A 24,526-nucleotide genomic window follows, 5' to 3' on the forward strand; every position below is an offset into this window, starting at 1 on the left:
AAAAAAAAAAAAAAATATATATATATATATATATATATATATATATATATATATATATATATATATATATATATTACACAATAATGAATAAATCTGTAAAATTACTTAATTTACAAGTGTCACGTTTGTGATTTTTATTCATGTAAGCTTTAGCTTCTGACCTTTAAATCAAAACATACTAAATAAAACACCTTACCAGATGGCATTGGGACCCGGGGGAAGCTGTTGTTGCTGCTGCACGCACTAGTAACTGTTTACTCTATCGCATTCTGTACATATTCTGTATTTATACAGTCTATGGTATGTACATTCTCAAATTAACTGCAGTGATCCAAAACAGTAAATCTTGTTTTTGTTTTACAAAATCTGTTGCTCTTTGGATGTAGTAACATCTACACCATGTTAGCATTTTCTTCTGTCACTGGCCATAATTCTAACCTTGAAATCAGGATTAGATGTAAAATAATGTCATACAGTACATGTCAAAATGGGCTGAGAATTGAAGATAGCTGTAATGTGGCTCAGATTCAGACAGGAATCACGCTTGGGAGTTTTTCTGCTGATTAAGGAAGAATACAAAGCTAACAAATGCTTGTCGAAAGCAAAAATGCTACGAAATGCATAATATTTTGTGAGAAAGTGTGACGTGCTCCAGCAAAACAGACACTATTATCAGCTCCAAAGTTAATAAGAAACACAAACTGGATTTCATCCTGCAAATATGATGCAGGTCGCTGTTATAGATATTGCTCGTCTCTGACCTGGTGTAGCTGTCGTTGAGGCTGATGGCCTCCTGCAGGAACTGGAACTGGTTGGAATAAAGTATGGTGAGATGACCAGCACTGAAGATGGCCATGAGGACACACAGACAGCTGAAGAGCAGCTTGTCAAAGGTCTTGCAGAGCGACCACCACGTGCACAGCCCCAAAAACACAAAGAAGTAGACGGCTGAGCTCAGAGAGGGCAGCGTGACACCTGGAGACCAGAACATAGGCCGATTAGACTTGTATTCTACTGACAGACTTTTAATTGATAAAGCATTTTTTTATATTTAGAATTTTTACATTCATATTTATTTGCATTGTGACATTATTTTCATAATATATTTTTATATTTCATTATAAATTATTTAATTTATAAAGGACTTTCTTTGTACAGTCTTGGATGATATTTATAGTTTTCACAGTATAAACAATAAATATTTAGGTACAGAGTGTGCTTAATTTAAAAAAAACATAATAATGTCATAATGCAAAATATTCTTAACCTTACACTTTTTTTTTCATGTAATATATTTTTAATATTTGCTTTTGATTTTTGGGATTAAATATGATTAAATATGGTCTTTAAAAAACAGATAGGATGATATTTATAGTTTTGCCAGTATAAACAATAAATATTTAGGTACAGAGTGTCCTTAAAGCTGCAGTCCATAAGTTTTGCCTCTTTGTCGCCACCTCTGTTTGAAAACCTGGAATTGCAGCTGTGTGTGGAATTATCTAGCTTGCGTGGGTTGTGAGTCGGCACGGCTCCAGCGCGGATGAATCTAATGTTCTGAAGAGTATGTGTGGCAGTCAGTCACCGCACCGGTGTGGATATTTACTGTACTTCACAATCACAGATTCTAGCCTACGTCTTGGAATATGACCCAAATAAGAATTTTCACAGGATATTGCCAAGTAACTACTGACCAACTGAGGAAAAAATCATTACCATAAATCTCACTACCAATGGTGATTAAATCTAAAGATCGGTTAGCTCATATCACATCAAACCGTTCAAATTATTATTATTGTTATACTTTATTCTCAAATGATTAATTTTAACAACACCAGCATTGGTGACTATGAGTATAGTGTGTATTAGCGTGTAGATTTCAGTTTCTGCACAGTTTAATCTAATTGTCATACTCTTCGAATTTCATATTAAGAAATTCTTTTAACCCAAAAAGCAAATGATGCTCCCTTCGAACTGGTTTTCTTTCAAATACAAATCTTTGTAATCCCAGCCTATCTGTAATCAGAAGCACATTTATAACTGGAATATAATTTAATTTCATTCACATGTGTTTCATAAACACATAATCCTTTATGGATTACAATCCGCCATCGAAATGATACATTTAATTATTCTGGCTGCTGTGAGAAAAGGCTATAAACGATCGGTCACCTGCAGGATCCTCACATGCGATAGCCTAGTAGCCGGGACAACTTCTTTATGTTTACAGACGTGACGTAATGACGCAGTGTCATGCTCGAATTTCCCGCGAAAACCTACCCGTACCACTCAAATTAGAAAACATTATTATAAGATAACCGTTGTGAATCGGGCTAAAGTAAGGCGATAGTTTCAAACACTGGCTGGTTATGTACTTGCTCAAATATTGATTTTGGATAATTTTTAACTAAAAAAAGTTATGGACTGCAGCTTTAATAAAAAAACTGAACATAATAATGTCATCATGCAAAATATTCTTAACGTTACAAAAAAAATCTAAATTTTTTCATGCAATATCTTTTTAATATTTGCTTTTGATTTTTGGGATTAAATATGATTAAATATGGCCTTTAAAAAACACACAGGATGATATTTATAGTTTTCACAGTATAAACAATATATATTTAGGTACAGAGTGTGCTTAATTTAAAAAAAACATTGACTGGAGACTGGAGTAATAATGCTGAAAATTCAGCTTTGAATTACAGAAATAAATGACATTTTACAATATATTCATATAGAAAACAGTTATTTTAAATTGTAATAATATTTCACATTATTACTGTTTTTACTGTATTTTTGATCAAATAAATGCAGCCTCTATGAGCAGAAGAGATGGTTCATGGTTGAAGATGCAAATTATGGTTTATGATGGTTACGGTTGTGACGTAAACTAAAGACTATTGATAATTAAAAAATAAAATAGACTTATAAAATATCACGTATCCACACCTGTTAATCCCAGTAGAATGGTAATGACCACTTGTCCAGCAGATGTGATGAGGTTACCGATGATCTCTTTGAGTTTTGTTGGCACTCCTGCTACTATGCGCAGAATCTTCATCTTTATGCTCTCCTGCACTTCCTCCTCCTCCACCTCCTCTTCCTCATCCAGACCTGCTCTCTCCCCGTCCTCTTCCTCTGCCTCATCTTCTGCATCAAAGTCCTCGTCAAAGAGCATCTCGTCATCATCATCATCATCACCATTTTCCACTTTCTCGTCATGCTCCTCCTGTGTTTGATCACAGAACATAAGAATCATGCACGAATACGAACCCACATGACCTAAAACATTTGACAAAATGTGCAGAGTACAATGGATGAAAAAAGTTGACAGCACAAAAATAGAACAAAAAAAAAATGCATAATTTAAAAAAAATGTTAATAAATGTTAATGAACAAATACTATTAAATAAAGTAAACAAACGGTTTTTCATGTTTCATGTTTTTCTGTTTACATTTTAATTTTAAAGTTTTAGTAATTTTGTTGTGTTTTCGTCATTTTTATTAGTTTATAATAATTTATATTTATATTATAATTTATATTAGTTTATTATTATCTGTATAGTTTCTATACATATTTCAGGTTTAGTTTGAGTTATTTTAGTACATCAAATGAAACTAAATGAAAATGAGAAATGTTTCTTTCAACAGACAGACAGACAGACAGATAGATAGATAGTATTTATTTTAATAATACTAATCAATCAACAATAATAATAATAATCATCATAGTCATTACTATTAGTATGATTAGGTTAATAAACAAATCATTTATTTATTATTAATAATAAATAAACAAATAAATAAATTATTAATAAAAATATTTATTTAGTTAATTTATTAACTTTTATTAATTTATTATTTAAAATAAAATAAAATCATTATAATTAAATGTTTTTTATTAAGTTCTGATAGCACAAATGGTAGAGCAGGTTTGGTTTCTAGAGAACAGACAATAATAATAATAATAATAATAATAATAATTTTAATTACTGTACTTAAGTCAATAAATAAATAAAGTACTTTTTAACTTGAAATAAAATGGATATAAAAATCCAAAAAAAACATTTCAAAAGTGCATCAGTTTTTTAATGTTTATCATTGCATGCTAAAGAGTATATACACTACACAGTCCACAGTACACTAGTCCATTTTATGGACATTGTCTGTTTAAGTGTTGTTTAATCTGGTTTAGATTAACTCTGATCTCACACACAAACAATACGGCCATCTAGCTTTATTGGCTCCATATGTATGGCCTTCAGCAGAGGAAACTACTTCCTGTTCACAGTAGCACATAAACACCAGTAAACGTTTAGCTACAGCATGAGGCAATTATTTACACCTCTAGTAAGTCTCTTATTAACATTAACTTGATTAATATCTTCTAGTATTACAGCTCATCACGCTTTAAACAAAATACAGTCAACATGAAAAGAAAAGACGTTTTGTGATTAGTTTCAGTCTAATATGTGACCATGGACCACAAAACCAGTCATAAGGGTAAATTTTTCATCTGAAAGCTGAATAAATATGTTTTCCATTGATGTAGGGTTTGTTAGGATAGGACAATATTTGGTCGAGATACAACTATTTGAAAATCTGGAATCTGAGGGTGCAAAAAAAATCTAAATATTGAGAAAATCGCCTTTAAAGTTGTCCAAATGAAATTCTTAGCAATGCATATTGCTAATCAAAAATTACATTTTGATATATTTACGGTAGGAAATTTACAAAATATCTTCATGGAACATGATCTTTACTTAATATCCTAATGATTTTTGGCATAAAAGAAAAATCAATAATTATGAAATCAAAAATATACCCCAGCGACTTAACACTGCTTTTGTGCTCCAGGGTCACATATATATATGCGAGTGTAAACTTTTAGCAGATGTTCTGGGAACTTCTCTTCATCCTATAACATAGTAAACCTGTTTTGTAGGGCTTTCTTTCTGGGAAAACAAAAAGTTGGAAAGCTGGTATTGGGGTGGGGTTCACAAAAATGTGATTATGACATTTCACATAGTAAAGTTCTTTAATAACACTTCTGCTGAGCTGACACTGCATGCAAACTTTCAGTCATTATTGTAGACATATAGATTTATTTTGTGATAATAAATGGCTGACTGTACACTATACTGTTTACTGCATTGCTACTTTGAAGAATGAAAGCATGGACTGATATGAAAGATATGTAACTATAGCACAGTAAGAAAACAATCATCTGGGACAAAAATCAATCATCCACTTTAGTGTTAGTCTTCAAAAATATGTGACTACATAAAAATAAAATAAAATAAATTATTAAAATAACTCAAGAATTATTTCTAAGTTCTGGTAGCGTTGGGTTTGTTTTCTAGGGAACAGACACTATTAAAAACAACAAAAATTCTGGTAGCTAGAATGATTAGCAGTAGTAGTAGTATTAAGAAAATAAATACTACATTTTATTTATTACATTTTATTAAATTATTATTTATTTTTATCAAATAAAATAGTTCAAAAAAATTGTGCATGAATGTATCTATCAAATTTCACCTTTTCCTCGGCCTCAAAGTCATGGTTGTCCTGGGCCATTTCTTCGCTGGGAAGCTTGTGGACCAGCTTTCTGCACAGCAGCCACACGGACAGACTCACCATGAACATCCCAATATCCGGGAGGAAAACTCGGATACCATTGCCTGCATCTGCACCAATAACACTACAAACACGGACAGCACATTAATTAAAGTGCATGATTCATACATCTTTCTTTAACATATTTTTTAAAAAGATTTGCAGACGTCCAGTATTCACATGAACTTGTTACAGGTAATCGTGACTGTAACAAAGAAACTAGCATCGCCAGAATTCCCGTTAAACCGCACGCCATCTGTGAGGGCGGCAAACATTTGCGAGAAGCATTTTCCAGTTTGAGCTTCGCACACGTCTGTTGTGTGCCATTTTATATGCTTCCCCACCCAGTTCAATAAAATCGGACTTGCACCATATTAAAAGAGTATAAATATTTCTCATAAAACACATACTGGGTTCTTCTGAAACTCACACAAGAGTGAAATTAAGTCCTGAAGTGCTTAGTCGGTGTCGGGAGGATTTAGTCAAAACAGGTCTGAGTGAAGATGTTTTGTTGATCATTCAGACAATGAAAAGCAGTTATTCATGCTATTATGAAAGGAAACGCGATGTATGGATGACTCATGTGCTTATACAATATATAATGTGCAGAGGTGTAAAGAGTACCTAAAAACCATACTTGAGTAAAAGCACCTTATCAGTGAAAATTACTCCACTACACGTTCCCAACAAAGTCACCAATCCCAAAACAACTTGAGTAAAAGTCTTAGAGTATCTGATTTTAACAGTACTTAAGTATTTTACTTATACTAAATATAGGCTCAAAGATGCACTAGTCAAAGAGACATGCCAGTGATAAACTGTTACGTTGTGGAGAAGCTGTGGAAAACAGGCAGAGGCAAGGATCTATGTGCTGGTATTTCTTGGAAAAACTAGAACAAACAATAAGCCAAAAACCAAAGGGAACAAAGAACAGAATGACTGGCAAACAGACAACCATTACATTCAACAACTCACAAGGAACTAAAGAAACACTAGGGCTATATAAACACACTGGGGGTTAACAAGCTTAACAAGATGAGACACACCTGGGGAGACTAATCAAGGGGAACCAATGAACAAACGGACTACAAACTAGATAGATAGATAGACTGACTACAAACTGACTACAAACACCACGGGAGACAGGAAGTGACATAAAAGTCCAGGGCAAGGCACAGAAAGCATGAAACAAAATCAAGAAATAGTTGATTTGTGAGGAGAGCAATCACGTTTATTTTCTAAAACCAAAATAAAACACCTCAAAATTACAAAACAAAAACAATATCTTTCAAAAAGGTCTCTTCAGTATAATGGATAAATTAAATAATGTTAAGTAAATTTAAAAAGCTGAAGCCTTCTTGCAGTGGATGTTTTGGTTTTGGCCTCATTGCCGGCTGCAGTCATGTCCTCGTCTCATATATAAAACACCTCTGATTCACAAATACTTGCTAAGGAACTTGCATTCACATAAAGTAGCCTTGTTGAAAAGTTTGGGTGAGTAAGGGCAAAAGGCACAAGATGCAGTACTTTCAGTGACCTGTAATAGGCAGAATCACGTCTTTTGTAGCAGAAATAAACTGCTGCAGAAAAAGCTAGGTCCATTCCAAATGTAACTCTTTTCAAATGTTTCTCCAGTCAGAAACTATATGCAGTGTTGGGGAAAGTTACTTTTAAAAGTAATGCATTACAATATTGCGTTAATCCATAAAAAAGTAACTAATTATGTTACTTAGTTACTTTTTATGGAAAGTAATGTGTTACGATACTTAAATCTGGACAGGACTTGCTTTGTTTTTAAAATAAAAAAGTTCTATTTTTGGCAAATATAAAAGCCTTTTCACACCAAAAGTGAAATGAATAAGCCTCAGGCTGAAGGGAAAGTACATGTACGTCCGCACAATTGAATACAGAAGAAGACATTTCAACACACTTCAGCAATAAAAAAAGACACACAAATGTTCGTCTAGAGTAATTTTTGCTTATTAGTACGGTTGAACTGGATCATCGAAGGTCAGAAGCTAAGACATTGGTTAATAGAATGGGATTAAATACATAAAGCATATTTGTGTTGTTTAACATTTAATTATTGCAGGTTTGCGTCATATTCTGAGTTGCATTATTTTTATTCATTTTGAGGAATACTGAATCTGTTTTTTTTTTTTGTTTTTTTTTGTGAGTGAGATGTTAATGCATATTCATATTTATTTTAGAACTACAGTAACATCTGATTTCTCTCAACATGGGGACAGGAGAGCTGACAATCAATAAATTGGAAAAAAAAGTAACTTGCGTTACTTATTTGAAAAAGTAACTCTGATATTCTCTTGTAAATTAAAAAGTAATGCGTTACTTTACTAGTTACTTGAAAAAAGTAATCTGATTACGTAACTCACGCTACTTGTAATGCGTTACCCCCAACACTGACTATATGTACCACAAGATGAGGAAAATGAAGTTAGCATGACTCGATGTTCGAGTAAACAGCTGATTTTACTGTATCTGCACTAAACTTACCAATATATCAATTAAAAAAACTAAAGTCACTATTGGCTTTTAAGTATTCGGTTTACAACAAATGAAAAGTCTAGAATGTATTTTAGCTCTAGCACTTCCTTTTTCCTTGCCCTAAGTGTGTTTCATTTATTTAAATGCAGATTGTAAACAAAACTAAACCGCGAGGCATCTCTGCCTCTTATGCTATAATGTCTGCCATCATTTCCATATTGGTGGATCAGGATTTAAAAATAAAATAACAATAAAACAACAGCGTTAAGTGCTCTTTTGGCATCATTTTAATTTCCATTTTGGTGCATCTGTCTGCAGGATCTCTCCTACACTAAATTATGTTCCCTACATCAGCTCTTAACAATGACTTTCAGACCCCAAACATCCACATCACAATTATTCCTGCATCAACTCCTTTCGCTCATGTGATTCATTTCTCTCCCATGGTTTCCCTGCCGGTCGGTGGAGCAGAGAGACATCAGCGGGACGTTATGTTACGGATAAATGTCTTCGCTCAACTAACAGGTCTAAATAGGAGTATAAACAGTTTTACAGCCAAACTTCCTGCCACTTATGGTGAATCGAGCCCTCCGACCAGCACTGCTTGGAAAAAGGTGCAGGTGGAGATTCCCGTACTCAGGAAACCGCACTTAACAGAATCACAGTCAGGCCAGCGCACACAAATATCAAGACAGGCCTTGAAAAATCAGGCTGTCAACAGTGGGTCAGGTTTAATTGGGTTTAGTGTTCATCAGGGGAAGCACTGGTTTGGAGCCGTGCTGCATAAGTGGTGAGTAATGTTATCTGTCTCTGTTTGCTGAAGTACTTCAAACTGAAAACACATCCCTCTTATGTGTGCAAGATATTACAAGCTTCTAAGTGATTTTGTGTGTTGGGAATAAACATAAGGAAAAACATTTCCTTACAGTATCATATTAGAAAACAATACTAGTTGCACTGGGCTGTACTACTATTCCAAAGGTTAATATCACTAAATGGTTATATACTTTTTCTATTATTATTTTGACAGATAATGTTAGTTTTTAGATAGTTAGATAGTGGTTTAATTTCACCGTCATATATAACCTTTTTTTCTTTTTGCAATATCTGCTGAAAGGAGGAAAAGAACAACCCTTGGGAAATTATCACTCTTTCTTTCAAAGCAAATCGATGAGATTAAGCAGATGAGATGTTCAGAATAGCATACAGTGTACTCATAGCATATAGCTTACTATTTCTGCAGTATTTAGTATGTACTTTGGGCACAGTGTGTACAAATGTTTAGGGTCAGTAAGACCTTTTTTTGTTTTAATAATGTTAAAAAATATTTCTATTTCAAATAAATGCTGTTCTATTGAAATTTCTATTCATCAAAGAATTATAAAAAAGTTTTCCACAAAAATATGAAGCAGCACAACTGTTTTCAACATTGATAATAATCAGAAATGGTTCTTGAGCAGCAAATCAGCATATTAGAATGATTTCTGAAGATCATGTGACACTGAAGACTGGAGTAATGATGCTGAAAATACAGCTTTGATCAGAGAAATAAAATACATTTTACTATACATTCAAATAGAAAGCAGTTATGTTGAATTGTAATAATAATATTTCACAATATTACTGTTTTGACTGTATTTTTGATCAAATAAATGCAGCCTTGGTGAGCAGAAGAGTTTGATTTTGAAAACATTAAAAAAGCTTACTGACTGCACTTTTGAACTGAAGAAAATATGAACCACACATATGCCTGTCATCATTACATAATGTAGTTTGACATTCTTTTTAAAATAGCATTTAGTATATAGTATATACTGCACAGTATTTAGTATGCTACTCCATTCCCAACACAGTCAATTAAACAAAACCGCTCTCAAAGTTCTGGTAGCAACAGTACTTTCTCTCCTCCTCCTCAAAGCTTTCCATAAAAACTCAATCAATAATCGCGGATGATTTTGCAGTGCTTGTTGCAAGTTTAGTGTCTTTCTATAAAGAAGCAGTTGTAAAAGACAGGCCAAAAGATTTCACGCAGTAAAAACATTTCCAATTAAAAACCTTTCATATTCACGATAGCAATATGTGAGAGTTTGATAAACAGGCATGAAATGAAACCTTCATAAAATGTGTCTAAGGCAGTTTATAGGCTTGTGATTAAAATAAGCACTTGGACTCACCTCTCGAAGCCAATCTGTCGTATTGACTTCTCCCACACTGAACCTGGTAAATAGAAAAGATAAAGCTTTACTACCCATTGTATAGAATTTTCCAGCACACTGACTTTGAAAGCGCTGGGTCATTCATAAACCAATGACGAGAGCCAAGATGCTTTGCTTTGTCAAACTGCAGGGTCACTGTGGGTCATTTCTGAGTTATTTGAGGAAGACTGAATGAATGTGTCTAGAGATGATTAATGTGATGAGATGACAAGTAATCTTTCAAAAGAGCAGGCTGTTCTATTTAAAGAGAAGCACTTTTCTACCTTTTCTGTATAAATAAAAATATATTAAATATTACAATAAAAATTATTTGACCAAATTAAAAAATAAAAATAGAAATAAGAAAATAAATTATTAAAATAAGCGGTGATATTATGTTTTTATCTAAGATCAACCATTTTTAAAATTCAACCTATTTAAAAAAAAAATGAAAATAATGAAAAAAATTAAAACTGCAACTATATATAAAAAAAATCTAATACATAAATGAAAAGATAACTGATACCAATATATAGTCATATTGATATAATGAATAAATGTTTTAACATTAGTGTTATCTATATTTTATCTGTATTTAAAGAGAAACGCTTTTCTATGTTCAATTACCCTTTGCTCTTTTCTCTTTACTTTTATTTAGCTGATTCTTTATTATTTAGCTGATTTGAAGATGCATAAAAATAAAAACATTCAAATATTATATTCACTGTAAAGCACGGCCTATTGCTTTCATGCCTGACATCCGTTAGAGCTGCCGAAGGAAAATGAGCTCAACTTCAGACGTGTCTGTATTATTTACAGTAATCACAAATCAATACGTCAGACTGTGTTCTTAGTAAATTAGGAGAGTAATTAGGTATTGAATAGCCTTTGAGACTGAAGTCTATTACAGACAGACTCACTACCTGGATTCAACCCAACATTACACTGACTGGATGTTTGTCTAATGACACCAATCTAATGTCGACAACTGGGAGAATGTGCAGATGCAAATATTATGAATATACATATTTTAGAAAAAAAAAAAGGAAGACACCACACATCACTCATTTCTCCAAGACAAATGGATTCATTGAATCCCATAATGGAGGAGTGAAACCCGTCAAACGCCACCATCAAAATTCAACAACTCCATTCATTCTAAACGCCATTATTACCATCATTATGACTAACACTCCATGATGTCTTATCAGAGTTTTTGGCATTTAGTCATTGCATTTAGTACTCGTTCATTAGATACTAGTACCTATTAAATAGACACTAGTGATTAGTAACTATTCTGTTGCTACTAGTAACACATTTTACATTTTTGTAAGCTAGTATGTATTCCAATAGTGACTAGTATCTTTTTAAATAGTACTTGTAAGTATTCATTAGATACAAGTACTTATTTATTTAACACTTTTACTTTTGATTAGATCTTAGATTCTAGTAGTTATTCATTAGGCACTGGAACTTATTTATTAGACACTAGTATCTGTTGTAATGACTACTCGTAACAAATCTTACTATACTAGTCAAAAGTTAGTAGTAGCCAAAGAATAAGCACTAGTAGCTAAAGGATAAGTACTAGTACTTAATGGAATAAATAACAAAATAAGTACTTGCATGAAAATAGATACTAGTACATTTAAGGATTAAAGTTAAAACGGCAAGGGTAGAGATGCTAGTTATATACATTTAAGTTCACCCAAATGTGATATTGTGATAAAAGAAATCTAATATGATTGAGTTTAATATTTTAACAAGTATATGAAGATATATGATGCACACGTACTGAGTTCAAAAGTCACACCAGGACAGAACTGAAAGGAAAGTGTCTAAGTAAACCAAAATGTAATGTAAACGCTTTTGTCATTCCTAGAATCGAAACATTAGAAACAGTAAATAGTCTCCGGTCTCAGCGGGACGTGAGTAATGTTTTCTTTGTTCAGATGAGAACAATTGGAGGGCAAAGACTAAGTGGCATATTTCCCATAACGCACGGTTGTTTAAAGTTAAAGTAGACAGACACAATATACTGCTGTTCCTGTGTAAGATGAGAAACCCTGCTCATGTGATAAGATGCAATTAAAAAAAAAGAAGGAAAATTAAAAAATAAATAAATAAGCAGGAAATAAAAAATATTTATTTCAAAAAAATATTTAATAATAATAATAATAATAAAATGTATTAAAAAAACATTTTTTTTTTTTGATCCAGCACTTTTGACTAATTCTAATTTGATAATGGTCATTTTTTTAGCTGGTTTTGAGGTTATAAATGGCTACATCTCTGAGAAAAATTTTGTCAATTAAATGAAATGAAATATAAAATAAAAAAATAAATCAAGAAAATGTAAAAATAAAAACATAAAATAAAATAAATAGTAAAATAAAATGCAAAAACAAATAATAAAAAATAAAATAAAGATTTGACAAATTGTAATTTGATAATGGTCATTTTTAGCTGGTTTTGAGGTTATAAATGTCAACATCTCAATCTAATGTTGGTTGTCAGAGAAAAAAATTGTCTCATTCATTGGTCCATAATTCAGGGCTGGCAGTAAAATGATAAAATAAGCATGGTCAGCAGAAAGCGTTCAGTGGAGCGATGCAGAGGTCGCTAACACCTCTGAGGTCAGCAACCCTGAGCAAGACTCTGTCCTCCTCTGAACACTTAAGAGCTCTTCATGTTCTTTATTCATAGTCAGAAAGACACAAAGACTAAGAAGTATTACGTTTCTTCTAATGATTTGTGAGCGACCTGCTTTGCTATCAAACAGTGAGTTCATGCAGCATAAAGGGCCGTTTCACAGCCACACAAATGTACATAAAGCTTCATTAAACACTTATTGCCTGGGGTCTCTATGTAAAAATAAAATTAGATTAAAATTATAATAAAATAAAAATAGAAACAAAATGAATTTAAAATGATGGGGAAAACATTATAAAATAAAAATTTCTAAAACAAAAACGATGAAATATAAATATTAAATATAGAAATTGATTAAAAAAATTAAATAGAAACAAAAATTAAAATGAAAATTCTAACAAAAATTAAATAAAAATATAAAAAATGTAATTAGATTAAAAATATGATAAAATAAAAATACATTATATATAAAATAAAAATTGCTAAAACAAAAACGATAAAATAAAATAAAAAAAATGCTAGTAGTTCCATAATTCTGTATGCAAAACTTTCCAGTCACCATGGCGCGTGCATTAACTTATGACAGTCTTGATGAACCCTTTTTGAATACCGAGATAGTGAATTGGTGGGTTTTTGTTAAATGTGAGCCAAAATCATCACAATTAAAAGAACCAAAGACTTAAACTACTTCAGTCTGTGTGCATTCAATTTATTTAATACACGAGTTTCACAATTTGAGTTGAATTACTGAAATAAATTAACTTTTCCACGACATTCTAATTTATTGAGATGCACCTGTACCTTTTTGAAATATGGAAGTATAACTTACAATTGAATTCAGAATTGATAGAGTTTGCAGCCAGCAAACTGTGGATGGTGATTTGATAGACGATGTGGATGAAGAGGAAGGTCATGCTACAGAAGCATAAAGACTTCAGCAAGTGCCCCGTGTAGCCTGGAACAGAAAAAGCAACAGGAACAAGCATCAAGGGTCAGTAATGATTTGTGTCTGACATGGTGATGAACCACATTATCACAACTCATAGGGGATTTGCTGATACGATAATAATGAGTTCAAAGAAAGGCATTACACACATTATTGTGCCAATAATAGTAAAACCTGTATTAAATGTGTTAAATAAAGTTCATAGTCTTTCCTCCCTGTGACCCAACGAGAAGCTGCAACAGTTTACATTGAATTAAATGCCAGATATACAGTATACCAATAATAACCAGAAAAAAAGATTGTATACATATTGCAGGACTTTTAATTATAAACAAGCACGAAATACAGTGGGACTCTTATTTTGAAAAGTCTATGCTACTTCCAGCTGCTCATATCAAAATATTCTGTTATATCGAAAATTCTCTTACAATCATCTACAACATATTACAATATAAACACAGTAATGTAAACCATAAATCATCAACAGTAGATCATAAGCAATTGTTTAAGCATAAATGTGCAGTACCCACTGATTGCAAAAAAACACAAGGCTGCAAGAAAGTGCCATGTTTTGACTTTGATTTATTTAAATTAATCATTGCCTTCTGAAGTTTAATAATCCCATTAGGCTGTATTGCAATTCCTGTGTTTACATTCCTAAACTTAACACCTTTTGTTATACAATTTAAGACTTTTTTTTTTTACCTTAAATTTCAACTGAATTAAAAACATTAAGACATTTTTTAAGAACTTTCAGGGATGCAACATTCAAAATTTATCACACCGGGGTTTCCAAAATGTTGAGCAAACAAGTTTCAAGCCAAAGAAGCAACATTAAAAGCTCTTTATTTGAGATAGAACTAATGAAAATCACAATAAAGACACAAATGTGCACGTGTTTAATACTTCACGTGTGTTTTTGTGCTATTTGAGATGAAACTAATGGAGTTTGTGTTGTTAATTTCCCTCAGCACAAGCATTCATTGTTGTTCTTACAAGACGAACAACAGCTAATCGTGAGAGCCTCTTTGTTTTAGCACTCTCATATAGCATAACACCAAGGTCAAATGAAGTATTAAAGTATTTTTAGAGTGTTTTTCTCTACCAACGATCGATATTTTCCGATGTGGTGCAGGCCTGAGCACGGCTGTGCAGCCCATCATATGTAATGCTTCCTAATGGAGATCATTTTAGCCACAAGTGAGACATAATCATAAGAAACCAGACGGTGAGAAGCGCTGCCAGATGCTAACTGCTAGATCTGTCCTGGGCAGAGGATATGGCTTGTCCTGATTTACTCTATAAAACACAGTGTGCAAAACAATTTGAGCTGATTTCCCCCTAACAGGAGGAAGGGGTTGTTAATGCGTAGTTTAGTGAGCACCGCGGGTGCAGATCTCTGCCAAAACACTCATTCACGCCACATATTTCATCCCTATCAAATAAAAACCATGCATGAGGACAACCAGATGAAAAGCGCTAACTGCATCTCTCCTGACCACCGTAAACTTTCTATTGACTGTGCAGTTTTTGCCACCTCTGCCTGTTTACATGGCCAAAAACTAATGCTTGTGGTGTAAATCAGTGAGATTTTTATAACAGTATAGCAGATACTTACATAAAATTTATAAATATCAGTCGTCACTCTATATCTCCAATAATATTAGTAAGATTATATTTAAATGCTTTGTTTGTTGATCAAATCATAATGCAATGCAATCCATAGATCATTGAGAGATGAACAAATAAACGCTCCTCAAAAGCTTGATGATCATATTTGAGACTCACATTTGAACAGATTTTATGGTTAATCAAGTAAAGCCAAGCTGTATTAGTCCAGTAAGTGTTCATCTTGAAATATCACTAACAATATCAAATATATTCTTACATTTACTTTAAAAAAATCAGAGCTGTGAGATTTGCAACACATGAATTCATCCTCTCGAAAGACATTAAAGGGATTGTTCACTCAAAAATGAAAATTACCCCATCATTTACTCTGAAACCATCCTAGGTGTATATGACTTTCTTCTTTCAGATGAATACAATCATTATACAAAGTTATATTAAAAAAATGTCCTGGCTCTTCCAAGCTTTATAATGCCAGTGAATGGGGGTCCAGATTTTGAAGCCCAAAAAAGTGCATCCATCCATCATAAGAAGTGCTCCAAACGGGTTCGGGGGGTTAATAGAGGTCATTCTGAAGTGAAGTGATGCCTTTGTGTAAAAAAAAAAAATCCATATTTACAACTTTATAAACCGTAATCTCTAGCTTCCTTCAAGAGCATTTGGGGGCATGTAGAAATATCAAGATCATTGCTAAAAGCATCTGTCAAATTTGCACATGTATTGTACCGTATAACAATCACCTTCTAAAACAGTGATTGAACACAGAGGTGCAGTTCTGATATCATCTGTATACTGGGTTAAAACACTAGAATATAGAAACAAAACAAGTTAATTTTGAGATTATGGTTATTATTTTGTCATATACAGTATTAGGGTCTGTGGGACCCCAAATATACAGAGTTATATAAATATATACAAGATAAATATGACAAAAAAATCCCCCTTATCTATATTCCCAGCGCATGCAATGGTGTACTCTTAAAGGGTTAGTTAACCCCAAAATGATAATTCTGTCATTAATTACTCACCCTCATGTCGTTCCAAACCCGTAAGACCTTCGTTCATCTTCGGAACACAAATTAAGACATTTTTGACGAAATCGGAGAGCTCTCAGACCCTGCATAGACCGCAAGGCAACTGTAATGTTCCCAGGTCCAGAAACGTAGTAAGGACATCAGTAAAACAGTCCATGTGACATCAGTGGCTCAACTTCAGTTTTGTGAAGCTACGAGAATACTTTTTGAGCGTAAAGAAAACAAAAATAACAATTTATTAACAATTCTTCTTGAAAAAGAAGGAGAAAGCGCGCGCATGAACGTAATCTGCGTAATCAGCGTTGTTTATGCTTAGGGGAAAGCGTGGGTATGCATTGTGATACATTGTGAGACGTAACTCAGGGGAGAAGAATTGTAGAAAAATTACGTTATTTTTGTTTTCTTTGCGCTCAAAAAGTATTCTCGTAGCGTCGCAAAACTGAAGTTGAGCCATTGATGTCACATGGACAGTTTTACCGATATCCTTACTATGTTTCTGGACCTGGGAACATTACAGTTGCGTTGCTGTCTATGCAGGGTCTGAGAGCTCTCACATTTCATCAAAAATATCTTAATTTGTGTTCCGAAGATGAATGAAGGTCTTACGGGTTTGGAACGACATGAGGGTGAGTAATTAATGACAGAATTTTCATTTTTGGGTGAACTATCCCTTTAACAGAACCTGACAGAAGACATTGATTCACCCCAGTGTGTTAGATAACATTACAGAAAAATACGACCAATATCACACAGCTTCAGAAATCACAAATAAAACACTTACCAAAACCAACAAACACTTCGAATCCTTCTCCTTTTACTAAAACAAACACTTTCAAGCTTAATACACCTGAGATTCTTGAGAAACATTATAGAAATCACATAACGGGGTCATTTTCTCAGATTCCTATAACTGCACTTATTCAAGGTATATATTACACAGCATTTATTATAATGGGTTTATGTGACTGTCAGGATTTTGGACGGTCTGTCGTGCTTTACCTCTGTCTTAGTTCCTGTTTTCCTTTTTTGGACATGTTTCCTGTTCTTGTTTAGTGATTGATGATTCTGCTCACCTGTGTTTGTAATTATCCCGTGTTTATAAGTTCCTGTCTGTTCCTTAGTTCTTCGTCGGGTCTACTTGTTGTGAACGTCTTCCTTGTGCTCTGTGTCTCCCTGTTGGATTATTAAAGACTCTCGTTTTGTGAATTCTCCACGTCTCCTCGTTTCCTCGTACCCATGCTCCAGCGTATTGTGACAGAAGACCCGACCAAAATAGTTACCTCCTTGTGTTCCCTCTGTTTTTGTTTCCATTTTTCCTCAGTGTTTTGTTTCCGTTGTGTCCATGGATCCCCTCCTTCGTCCTGAAAACCTCTTCCTGCTGGAGCAGGGGGAGAGATCGCTTGAGGGCCACACCAGACGGTTCCTGGTGCTTGCCAACCTCTCCAGCTACCCGGACGACGCACTCTGTGCGTTCTGAGCGCCATCGTCCGAGGAAGGCCCTCAAGCGAATTTTGCCGCCTTTGTGGAGTGGACACTGGCGAGAAATGGATCTCCGTTCCACACCTGTTCCCAGGAGAATCTCACCAGTTCCACACCCGACCTAGTGCCCAGCTCACCATCTGCCCAATGCGCGGAGCGCATGCCCGAGCCCACCGCTGACGGAGAGCCGGAGCCCACCGCGACCGACAGTTTTGTCTGGTCCTGTCTGTTGTCAGTACAGAAGTGCATGTGTGAACTTGCATGTTTGCACGCACCTCTTTTTCCACCTTTTTGTATGTTGACTGAAACACAGCAGATGATTATGATGCACAGACACCTGCAGGCATTTCTGTTTTCCAATTGCATAACCCAAAAAGGTTGCAAAACACTAGCTTCCCATTATATTGTTTCTTTATAGTCTACGGTTCCAACATTGCATAATCGCTTCTGCGTATTACCACAAATAGGATCCAAATGAGCGTCTGATAAATCTGTATGAACTGTGAAGCCCAGAATGCATTGCTCTTACTATGAGCACAGGTCTGCTTGACTATTGATGAGTGTAAGTGGACCACTTAAAAATGTCCTGTCCTCTTCCTCTTTCATCTTATTCCATGAAAACCTTCTCTTATACATAATTAACCATCAGAAAACAAACATCCGAACACACCTCCAGAAATGTGCTGCCATGAACAGAGCAGAAATGGACCAGACGTTCAGAAAACAACGTCATTATTCACTCTGATGTATATTAGATAATATTTAAAATGCACTACTGTTCAAAAGTTTTGGAGCCAATAAGATTTTTTTAAAGAAATTAATTTTTTTTTCAGCAAAGATGCATTAAATTGATCAAAAGTGACAGCAAAGACATTTATAATGTCACAAAAGTTACTATTTCAAATAAATACGGTTCTTTTGAACTTTCTATTCATCATAGAATTCTGAAAAATAAAAATGTATCAAGGTTTCCACAAAAATATGAAGCAGCCCAACTGTTTTCAACATTGATAATAATCAGAAATGTTTCTTGAGCAGCAAATCAGCATATTAGAATGATTTCTGAAGATCACGTGACACTGAAGACTGGAGTAATGATGCTGAAAATTCAGATTTGATCACAGAAATAAATTACATGTTAAAAGACATTCTAACATGAATTGTATTCATATTTCAATTTTTTTCAGTTTTTACTGTATTTTTAATCAAATAAATGCAGCCTTGGTGAGCAGTCTTTCACTATGCTGATTTGTTTCTAACAATTTATGCATAAAATTAGCATATTATATTGTGACATTTAAATAATGGTTTGATCTTTGACATCATATTTAAAAGTTTCTCTCACAGTCTTTCATTTATATTGGCCTCATCAAGCTCAATAGCTTAACTCTATAATGGGAATAAAATCACACTGATCAGTTTCTCTAACGCTTAAACCTTCCTCGTCTCAGCAGATTAACGTCCTCATCAATTATTCAGCATGATCAGCCCACCTTCATTGCATCCTAAATCTTGATCTTCCCTCTAAGCACACGAGTAAGTTCTTCCTCTGAACAAAAGCCACAAATCACCATCTATAGGGTCTCCTGACTGTAGTTGTTTCAATTAATGTTTTGTTAACACTTCTGCTCCATTGGATTTTCTGCATGAGGCACTAACAGCGGTTTCAGGAGACGGATGCGCTTCCTGCATGGCATTTGTGACACTTAGGGAAGAGTTAGTACTGGTGCAGTGATGATTCTCACCTTGCATGGTTATACTGGAGGGTTCGGGGAACAGCGGGATGAGGAGGAGGTACAGGAGGTAGATGAAGGACAGTCCATTGTACCTGAACAGACATGCTGCAGAGAGAAGATGTCAACATGTTAGAGTAATCTAGAGTTTAAACAAAACAAAACAAAACAAAACAAAACTCAAAACAAAACAAAACAAAAACAAAAACATGATGTTGTACGTCATCTCTCATTTTTAAAAACATAAAGCCTGAAACAATGCTCACACAGATGAAAATATGGTAAATAAATAACAGGTATGTAACCATAATATGACACTTTGGCAAATAAAATAAAATTACATTTATTTATATTATATTATTTGTAAATTAATTATTTACATTATACTGTGTATATATTATATTATATTATTGTAAATGAATGAATGAATGAATTATTGAATATAGAAATAAATAAGTATTTACGATATATTATTTTTACTATGTAAATTAATGTGTATTATTTATATTATATTATTTGTAATTAAATAAATAAATATTATTTATTATTTATAGGTGAATGAATAAATGAAGGAATGGAAATTTACATTTATATTATATGCAAATGAATGAATAAATAAATATTATTTAAATGATTTGTAAATGAATGAATATTACTTTCATTATATTGTTTATATTATATTATTTGTAAATATTATTTATATTATATTTATAAGTGAGTGAGTGAATGAATTAATGAAAATTTACATTTATATTATATGCAAATGAATAGATAAATATTTACATTATTTGTAAATGAATTAATATGATTTACATTATATTGTTTATATTATATTATCTGTAAATAAGTAAATAAATATTATTTACATTATAATTCAATGAATGAAAGATTGTTTGCATTGTATATAAATGAATGACTGAATGAATGAATATTTGCATTTAATTGTTTATATTATTTGCAAAAAAATATTATTATTATATTACAATATTAGTAAGTAAATAAATAAATAAATAAGTGGGGTTTCTGCCTTTTTTTTAAATACATATATTATTAACATTTCATGTTTTAATATGAAGATGAACACATCTGTGAGAATCCATTTAAGTGAGATCATGTCAAATCACAGGGTTTCGTTTACAGGCTTCAAATTAATGTCCTCCTAGACCTTTAGTCTCCGTCTGCGCATCTGACAAACCATTCAGTGCCACACACACACACACACAAGAATATATGTCCTCATTTTCTAATTCACAGATGGATATTTCAATGATACAGTGGTCACTGGACTAGAAGCGTTACCAGCTTTCAATTTAGACATTTGATCACCCCCCCCACACACACACACACACTCACACACACACACACACACACACCACACACACACCATACACACACACACACACTCCACACGTGTGTGGAGAGTTTCCTGAAGTTACCAGAATATCTGCTCTGATTCTCTCTTTCCATGAACTTTATTCATCACTGGACAGAAAGATGCTCCGGAAACTAAATAAAGCACTGTGTCATGACACGGCTTGAGTTTAACATCTAGACGAGAGTAAGGGCATTTGAAAATCTTGTTGTTAATCTTGCAAGTTTGCCATTTTATGAGCTGATGCTGTGAATATCACACACACACTTATTTCACTACCAAACAGGGAGCTCAGCAGCAGACCAGACAGAAAGTGCATCCTACTCTGGAAAAGTCCAAAGAAAACTCTCAGAAGACACGCCAATGACGACAAAAATATGATTACATCACCATCTACAAACTGCCAAAATCCCAATTATACTGTTTAAGATTGTTAAACAGCCAATATATCTCTATTTCCTACTATACAAACAACATTTGTGACAGAAAAAGCAAGAATGACAATAAAAGGGTGAAGTAAAAGTGCAGATATCACAGCCACAGGGACTTTCCACTGCAGTTAAAGAGTCTTAAATATTGAACCATATTGGCAAACTTGAGCACTATATGGAAAGGTGATATTAAAATGAAAATCAAAAACCAGTACAAACCCAGACAGATATTATAATGCATCATTTTATTGTGATCTCAACATGTTCACATAAAAATGATGTTTTGTCTAAAGACTCTGAGTATAGTGCTGAATATGGATGGGAATCATAGGGAATTTAATGATTCTGGCCCAGGTTACGATTCCAGTGCCTTAATGATTCCATTAACGAGTGTTTTAGTACTTCTGTGGAAGCACCAAATACTGTATTCCAACTATAACATGCCATATTTATGGAAACCTATTATTACAGTCAGAAGCACAAAGTATTAATAGCATTAACACTGTATTAAGTACAATTTACTACATTAACTGCATGAACAGAATGCAATGCAAGTCATTCTCGATAAAAACATATGTAAACAGAAAAAAGTAAGCAGTCATTATTAAAACAAAACAAAACAAATTTATTTGAACACTAATTTGCACACTTAGACACTATTTTGAAAAACCAATAATGTAATATCAAGAACCTTTTTTAATGTTAAACTCATGAACCCTGTATAGCAAATTAATTAATTAATTAGTTAAATATAATAAAAAGTATATATTAGATACATGCATATATTTCACACACATACATATATATATATATATATATATATATATATATGCTAACTAAAGAACCCTGTACAGCAAATAAATAAATACATTTGCTACTTGGATAATACATTTGTATATATAACTATATTACATTTTTTTAACTTGAAGAATTATGGGAACTTTTTTAAAGTTAACTAAATTACCCTGTATAGCAACCCTGTTGTAAAAAAATTATAAACAATTTAATTAATTATTTAAAAAAATGTTTGATTAGATACATCCATATATTTCATATGTCTTACGTAATTAAATATTTAATTAAATTCTTTTATGAACCGAGGGCGGAATCAATGCAATCTGAATATCATTGGCATACTATTATTCATTTTTTTTGTAATATTTTGAAAATTGAATTTTAAGATTTTCTGCTTTCATTTTAATGTGTTATGTTCGTTTTAGTAATTTTGATGTGTGTTTTACCATTTTTAATGGTAACTTTGTAGTTTGTATTCATTTTAGGATATAATACATCCTAAAAATTGATGGTATGCAGAGTCATGCGTTTGATTAATCCAATATGTGCAACAGAGATCAAATCATTTTTAAGTGTGTTAAACAGAAGCCTTTGACAGAAAAACAGCTGTGCCATTGGTGGAGTTAAACAGCAGCACACCGGTGTGAGAGAGAGATAAGTGTAGGAGGTCATTAAACAGATTACAGCACAGACATTCATCCTGTTCATTAAACCAGCAGCATTAAACACACCACCTCAGGACAAAATGCTGAACTTCTTCTGAAACGTTTAAGTGGATATTGAAACATTACCCAAAACAACTTCAGAAAGAGAGATTGTGTCAAATATTGTATTTTTAACAACACTCGGACATTTATGGGTCCTTTTCTTTTCTAATTTGTCACATACAGCACTGCACTGCACATACAAATACATCTAATCAGATCTTTTCCTTTTAACATGATGCTTCTGACACGGACAGTTAACTTGAGATGATAATAAAAATGCGGCTACATCAGAATTGTTGCTTAATTCCTTCACAAAGCTTCAGTCACGTCTTTCCTTTAGAGACAGAAGCAAAACCACACTCAAACCATCATCCAGCTCATGAATAATTGATGTTTCTGGAGAACTGAAAGGCTTTTATTCCATACTCAGACTGACGGCAGGTGAAAAGCACCTTACATTTTCACAATTAAACCACAGACGCTTAGAACATTAGAAATCAATTCAGCTCGGGCCTGTGTTGATATAGTTAACTAAAACCATAAAAAAACTTTCATTACTTAAAATAAAATGAACTTTAACTAAAGTAAAATGTTTTAAAAAGGACACATATTTCATATTTTGCTTTCAACATTTCTCATCATTTTAATTTAAGTTGATGTACTAAAATAACTATTTAAAATAATAATAATAATAAAATAAACAAAATTACAAAAACACAAAACAAAATTACTAAATGCCCCGGGGTTATTATAGTTAACTAAAACCATTAAAAAACCTTTCATTACTTACAAAACAAAATTTTTCATTTTATTTAACACGTACTGAAATAACTAAAACTAAAACTGAAATACAAAATGAATGAGCATATATAGGCATGTTAAAAATAAATAAAAATGACAACACAAAAAACTACTAAAATGTACCAGAGCTATTACAGTTAACTAAAAATAACAACAATAATAATAATAATAATAATACACTTTCATTACTTCAAATAAAATAAACAAATATTTTTTATTTCAGCTAGGTGCAAATGCAACATTTCTAATTTTTATTTTAATTTAACTTGCTGTACTACAATAACTAAAACTGAAAAAAACTATAGACATTAAAAAACTAATACAAATGTCAAAAACAGACAAAATTACTAACATTTTAACCAAAAAGCAAAATATTAAAATAAAATACTAATTCAAAATATGAATTAAAAAAAAAACTATAATAGTATTTCAATGATCCTAAAATTACACTGACTCAACCCTCAGTTCATAAAAACAAAATATGTATTTACTATAATGAAATTACAATGAAAGTCTAAGAGGCAGGGCATTACACTGGAATAAGCATTAAAATACACTGTTTTTGAAAGAATAGCCACAATACTTAAACATTAAATGAGTTAAAATGAGCCTAGTGTGATAAAATCAC

General features: G+C 32.8%; 1 protein-coding gene across 1 annotated transcript in view; it reads right to left on the bottom strand.

Annotated features, from left to right (window-relative positions):
• Positions 1-24,526, bottom strand: part of LOC107596271 (piezo-type mechanosensitive ion channel component 2-like) — a 120,286-nt gene that overhangs the window by 86,635 nt on the left and 9,125 nt on the right. Inside the window, exons 2-7 of the mRNA XM_016286967.1 lie at positions 19,805-19,900; positions 13,801-13,926; positions 10,299-10,341; positions 5,542-5,704; positions 2,950-3,229; positions 762-975 (exon numbers count right to left, since the gene is read on the bottom strand). Coding sequence (XP_016142453.1) covers positions 762-975; positions 2,950-3,229; positions 5,542-5,704; positions 10,299-10,341; positions 13,801-13,926; positions 19,805-19,900 — 922 coding nt within the window. The remainder of the gene's footprint in view (positions 1-761; positions 976-2,949; positions 3,230-5,541; positions 5,705-10,298; positions 10,342-13,800; positions 13,927-19,804; positions 19,901-24,526) is intronic.

Source organism: Sinocyclocheilus grahami, unplaced genomic scaffold (assembly GCF_001515645.1).
Source record: "Sinocyclocheilus grahami isolate Dianchi unplaced genomic scaffold, SAMN03320097.WGS_v1.1 scaffold216.1, whole genome shotgun sequence".
Lineage (NCBI taxonomy): Eukaryota > Metazoa > Chordata > Actinopteri > Cypriniformes > Cyprinidae > Sinocyclocheilus > Sinocyclocheilus grahami.